At 35.2% G+C, this 6,427-nt stretch overlaps 1 protein-coding gene across 1 annotated transcript; it reads right to left on the reverse strand.

Annotated features, from left to right (window-relative positions):
* Nucleotides 1–242: 242 nt before the first annotated feature.
* LOC106130835 (histidine-rich glycoprotein-like) lies at nucleotides 243–974 on the reverse strand. Its single transcript, XM_013329766.1, has one exon. The coding sequence runs from the start codon at nucleotides 972–974 to the stop codon at nucleotides 243–245; it is 732 nt and encodes a 243-aa protein (XP_013185220.1).
* Between the last annotated feature and the right edge of the window lie 5,453 nt (nucleotides 975–6,427).

The raw sequence follows: 6,427 nt of genomic DNA on the forward strand, positions 1-6,427 counted from the left end.
GTGATCTACTTTTCAAGACTGTTTACTCTGTCTACCCCGCAAGGGATATAGAAGTGATAATATGTATGTATGTCTCTACCCCAAAAAGGAAGAAGAAATAAGGTTCAATATTAAATAACAATCAAGAAATATAAAACAACAACAGCTTTAATTTTCCATAACGCTTATTCCTAAATCATAATTTATAAAAAAAAACTATCAAAAACCCGTAGTTATAAAAAATATCACAGCAGTGCTTTGGCTTAATGCTTCTTCCCATGATGGAAGCCCCATTCCTTATGATCATCATGGCCTCCCTTCTTGCCATGATCGTGATGATGATGATGATGTTCCTCATGTCCGTGATGACCTTTATGACCTTTGTGATCTTCATCGTAATGATGTTTGTCATGATGGCCGTGTTTTCCATGATGATGTTCGTGATGTCCGTGATGGCCGTGACCGCCCTTCTTGTGATGACCTCCGTGCTCTTCGTGATGACCGTGATGATCACCGTGCTTATGATGCTTGCCTTCATGATGATGGTCATCGTAAAAGTGATGATCCTTATGGAAGTGATCCTTGTGGTACTTCTTATGGTAGCCGTCAGTTTTCTCTCCCTTATCGTGATGTTTATGATGGCCATGTTTCCCACCCTTATGATGATGTCCATGTTCGTGATGATGGCCGTGATGATCGTGTTCATCCCAATGCTTCTTATGACCGCCGCCGTGCTCGTGGTGATGTCCTTTATGATGATGTTTCCCATGGTGTTCATGTTCGCCTTTGTGATGATGATGGTGTCCTTTATGACCCTTATGACCCTTCTCTCCATGTTCGTGATGGTGTTCAGCGTGATGATGTTTCCCGCCACCTTCTTCGTGATGATGACTCTTCCCACTGGCCGCTGCGACTAAATCCTTCTCATCTTCGCCTAGTTCCCTCGCAGACGCCGCCGCGAGGCAAACTAAAGCGAGTACTATAAGACACTTCATGGTTGTAATGTGCTGAGAATTGTTTGATGCAGTATTTATAGTAAAAAGATCTATAGGTGAGGAAAGTGTGAGGCAATGCGTCTCGCAAGCGCCAGGGACAAGGTACTGGGCGGTGGAGCGTAACAATCGCAATTCATTTATTTGAATAGCAGATTCGAATTAGGAATTCGATGAAAGTTATGAGAAATTAGATTTTCATGAAGTGTTAGTATTTGTTTTATTAACGGGAGGTAACTTATCTATGCTTTATGTATTTTGGTGAGCTATGAAAGGCGTATGGCCGGCTAGGTACTCAATGCATTGAATATCAGAGCATTGTGTCTTCTATGTGTATCAATATAGGCCTTGGTCTTGGATATGAATCTATTCTATTATGAAATATAGTATAAGTATTATATAGAAATATTAGTGCATATTGTTAGTATCTCGTAACACCAGTCTCGAACATAGTACGAGGCTAGCTCTATTTAATCTGTCCCGTTTATATCAAAAATATATATAAATGTATCTGCTCAGCCTGCCGCGTTTTTGGTAATATTCCGGGTATTGTATATATATAATTTCCGGGTATTGTAATTCGCGATAAATATAAAAATCAATCAAAACTAAATATTTATTTTCCTTTTATAAAAAATTAAAATATGAAATAAATTCCTGTCATAAAAAATACTTTACCTGACATAAAATAGATTTTTTAAGCAAAATGAGTCCTTTTTTTGCTAAATTAAAAACGTAAATCCTTTTCATCGACAACAGAAAGTTGAAAATAAAAATAACTCGCCTATTAAGTTTATTTTGAGCACAATGGTACAAAATTCTGTAAAATTGCACATTTTTCGAACAAAGGCCACACTTTGAATTGAACTTTTAAAGGGAAAACTATTGAAAATAGTGAGGCACAAGTTTGTTCCTATTGTCGCTTACTAGGGGGACAAACTTAATGTGTAAGGCATCACAATAAACTCAATGTGCAAAACTCATTATAATTATTGACCAGAGCTAGCAAAGCGAGTGAGGTCTACTAATCAGCTTAAGGTAAAAATGCATTTTCTTGCATTTCTCTATGTACGTTCGTAACGCGATAACTTTTGAATAATGTTGGTCTGATTTTGATGCGATTTAAAATGTATTTAAAATCTGTCAATATAATTTTTTACTTCGTAGGGAATCAAAATCGGTCAAGTGGTTTTTGAGATGTTCACAATTTAACATTATATATTAGAATACAGGTTAACCTGCAAAGGTTGCGGAGGTCAGATGGGAGTCGCTTCGTGTATAAACCTGACTTACCCAAACTAGGATCCATGGTCAAAGGCATACCCTGGGCTCCTTTCCAGAGAGGTGAGGATGCAACCGGGACTAAAGCCAGAAGGAAGAAGAAAGAGGGCCAAGTGAATGGTGTTATGCGGAACACGCCAATATACGTGTTTCGACGTAAAATGTGTTTTAATTTTGAATTTGTGTAGTGAATTGCATTTTCTTCAACTATTGTTCACTCCGCTTGTTATTGACTTTCTTTGTGTTTCTGAGCAGAATTTCAATTATTTATTCAGTAGGTCCAACCAATATGCAACTTTGAAAACAGTGCTTCGTATATTTCAATTGTAAGTAACGTTCAATGCTTGAAGTTTTTTAAGATATTACTTATTTTATTTGTTATTTGAATGCGCATATTTTTTTTAAATAATTTTAGTTTCAGATGATCTTATATGTATATAAAATTCTCGTGTCACAATGCTCGTTCCCGTACTCCTCCGAAACGGCTTGACTGATTCTCATGAAATTTTGTGAGCATATTGAGTAGGTCTGTGAATCGGCCAACATCTATTTTTCATACCCACAAAATGCAAAACAACTTTTGCCGGGACAGCTATGTAGTAAATACGTTAAAATGACGAAATAACTATTTAGGGAGTAGATCTTCATCTGTGAGGCTATAATGAAGGAATTGGTATTATTTAATTTTGGAATCAGCCTAGTTTGAGACTATACTACTAAGATATAGGCTTAGATAATATACTTGGGATTCTTCTTAAGTAAGCCATGGTCTAGCAACATGTTACTATTTAAATCTCAATTCCATTATCAAGACAAAGCTGAACGTGGCCTCTCAGTATTTTCAAGGCTGTTCAAGGTTTACCCCGCAAGGGATGGAGACGTGATTGTATGTATGTAGAGACTACTTCTTTCGAATGACCATGTTCTTTGCAAACTTATCTTGAGTTATCCATATTCGTCAATATTTTTTACGCAAGTCAATTACTTTAGCAAGGGTATAAAAAAAATATACACAATTTTGAAGTAAAAAGCTTCACTCCCTCACATTTAGGTATAAATAACGACAAAAAAAATACAGATAAAAAATAATACGGTAAAAATAACTCCTTAACTGACCAATAACGACACATTACACCCTGAATTACAAACTGAAAGCTTCCAGGTGTATAAGTTCCCACCGTAAAGCGGCTTTCTACGGGCCAAACAACTTTTTATTCCATTAGCCAAAGAGCAAAGTTCAATGAAAGTATAAGAAAAAAGTTCGGTAGCTTATATTTTTGAAATTCGAATGGTAAAGTGGTTTGAAAATTGTGTAACTTTAAAAATATTTTTTTTTAAGTTTAAATTTGGAAGCATAAAGAAATAACGCCCAGAAATATTATGGTAGAGGGCACAACTGCGAATGCGCAAAGATGACAGAAAGAGTTAGCAATGCAACTAAGGTATCACAAAAATCTATCATTGTCAATAGAAAAACCTTCAAATTAAGTACCAAACAATGGGCCATTTTGCCCAGACCAAGTATCTGCTTTTGACATGAAACGATAACCGAGTGCTCTTTCCGTTATGACACCTGTGACTAACGTTCACTATACAGAAATAAATGGCAGTTTACGCCATTTGCTACAAAACTTAGGGTTTTATTTATATTTAGATGGCGGCTCTGGTAGCCCCCTGCTTTATTGTTTTTTTTTTCATTATATGTATTTAGATAAAAAAAAACAGTAAAATATTTACAAAAAAAAAAAAAATTTATCACTTTCGTAAAATATCATTAACATGTTGTTTTAATTACTCACTCACTAAAAACTATAGCTATTTCGCTTTTTATTATGACGTGAGACGGGACAGCAATAGTTTTAAGCGATATAAAAACGGCGTCGCCCGTGCCTAGCTACGAGGACAGAAACGGTTTATAAAAAAAATAACATAAAACACGAACATTATTGGACTTTAGCGATTTATGATAATAATTTCTTAGTAAAACATTATATGAGCAAATTAATCTACATTATAATGCCGCTTTAGCGCAAGGGACAAAAACCTTTTTTGTAAATTTTTTTACTAATTTTTTTAATGCCGTGTGGTTCCTGGCACCAATAGAAAAAAATAAGACCACTCCATCTCGTTCCCGTGGATGTCGTAAAAGGCGACTAAGGGATATGCTTATATGCACCGGATTCCTCTTTTAGGCGATGGCCTAGTAACCTGTCAGTATTTGAATCTCAATTCTATCACAAAGTCGAGGGGCTGAGCATGGTCTTTCAGTCTTTTGATGACTGTCGGCTCTGTCTACCCCGCAAGGGTATATAGCCACGTAGACTTAATTATATGATATGTTATATGTATTTTTTTATAATGATTAGAAAATTTAAGGGTACATTACACGACACGATACGCTCAAGAAATTCTATATATTTCGTGGGTTTCACAAAACAAATCCTTATTATTAACTTGATGTAATAAAACCGTCTGCATTAACCGGCATGATAAATTTAGACAAAGTCCCATTTCCATATTACACAGGAAGCAGATACGACTGTGTCGCATTCGCAACCCCGCCTGTTGCTGTTATTTTCATTTGGCCAACGTAACTTAATAAAGAGGTCTCCTCGCTCACAAAGAGCTTTATCATTAAAAAAAAAAATGATATTTACTGTACAAAGCTTGCTGTTTTGTTTTCTTTCTAGACCATTAAAGCGGGGTGGTATAATTTTATTTATCTTTTTTATTTTAAGCATGTTAAGGTTTGATAAAACAAAAGCAGTCCATTGCGTCATTAAATAAGTAGAGATCCAATTTTGCAATATTTTTTATACTTCACATAGACATTTAATATTTGACATAGCGTTATGATATATATATATATTTTAAATTAAATCTGTTTATCATATAGATATTATATATTATCTATCAATATATAATATGGAGATCGGCGGTTTTGTCCTTTCAAGAGATGACCAAAATGGTTAGTGTTCATAACATTAGTTAGTTTTAACCCTAGCACTAAGCAAAAGTAATAAGACCACTCCATCTATTTCCCATAGATGTCGTTAAAGGCGACTAAGGAACAGGCTTACAAACTTGAGATCCTTCTTTTAGGCGATGAGCTAGCAATCTGTCACTATTTGAATCTCAATTCTATTATTAATCCAAACCAGCTAAACGTGTCCTATTAAACTTTTCAAAACTGTTGGCTCTGACTACTACGCAAGGGATATAGACGTGACTATATCAATGCATGTTCGTTGTAAAGAAATTTTTACTATAAACCTATATTTATTTCTCAAATGTTTGGTTATCAACCAAAAATTTACTTAACATAAAAAGTTAGTAACAACTTTTTAAGGCGTTTCTTCAACAAACACTATTGAGTTCTTCAAAAGGCTATCGCGTACCGAAGCAAGAAATATTTCTGAGCGTTTGCTTTAATTAACTTGCAGTCAATAGCAGGCCACCTTTAGACATTGCCAATGTCCGCATTTCCAATTATTCGCCAATTAATTTTCTATAGTGTGGTTAGACATGAACGGACATACCCATGATGAAATATAACGCATACGACGGTGATGTTACTGTACATACATAGAATCACGTCTATATCTGTTGCGGGGTAGACAGAGCTAACAGTCTTGAGAAAATTCATAGGCCACGATCAGCTGTTTGGCTTAATGATAGAGTTGAGATCCAAATAGTGACAGGTTGCTAGCCTATCGCCTAAAAAAATAATCTCTATAATTTGTAAGCCTTTTTTATTATAATGACATACATATCTTCTGGTGACGAAGGAAAAACTTAGTTTGCACCAGCTGCGTCTCTTCAAATTGTAAAAGTACATATATACTAGATATATGTACTATATATATGTAGAAGATATATAGTTATATCAAGGGAAATCGATATAACTGGTCACTTGTCTCTTTTTGAATCTTAGTTCCATTATTAAACCACACGGCCGAGCGCGGCCTTTCAGTATTTGCGAGACTGTTGGCACTGTATAGTCCGTAAGGGATTGAAACGTGATTGTATATATGTATGGATTAGTATTTGTTGCACTATATGAAAAATTTCATTTCCTAAACGCCTTATTAAGTTGTGCTTTTACAGCTAAACTGCTATACCGATACCGATGAAAAGATTGGTGCATATAGTTAAAAAGCCTAGTAATAACATGC

The sequence above is a fragment of the Amyelois transitella genome, chromosome 14, assembly GCF_032362555.1.
Source record: "Amyelois transitella isolate CPQ chromosome 14, ilAmyTran1.1, whole genome shotgun sequence".
Classification (NCBI taxonomy): Eukaryota; Metazoa; Arthropoda; class Insecta; order Lepidoptera; family Pyralidae; genus Amyelois; species Amyelois transitella.

Bases quoted from the DNA above. Each gene is read 5' to 3' on its own strand.
- LOC106130835 (XM_013329766.1), bottom strand. From the start codon at position 974: ATGAAGTGTCTTATAGTACTCGCTTTAGTTTGCCTCGCGGCGGCGTCT.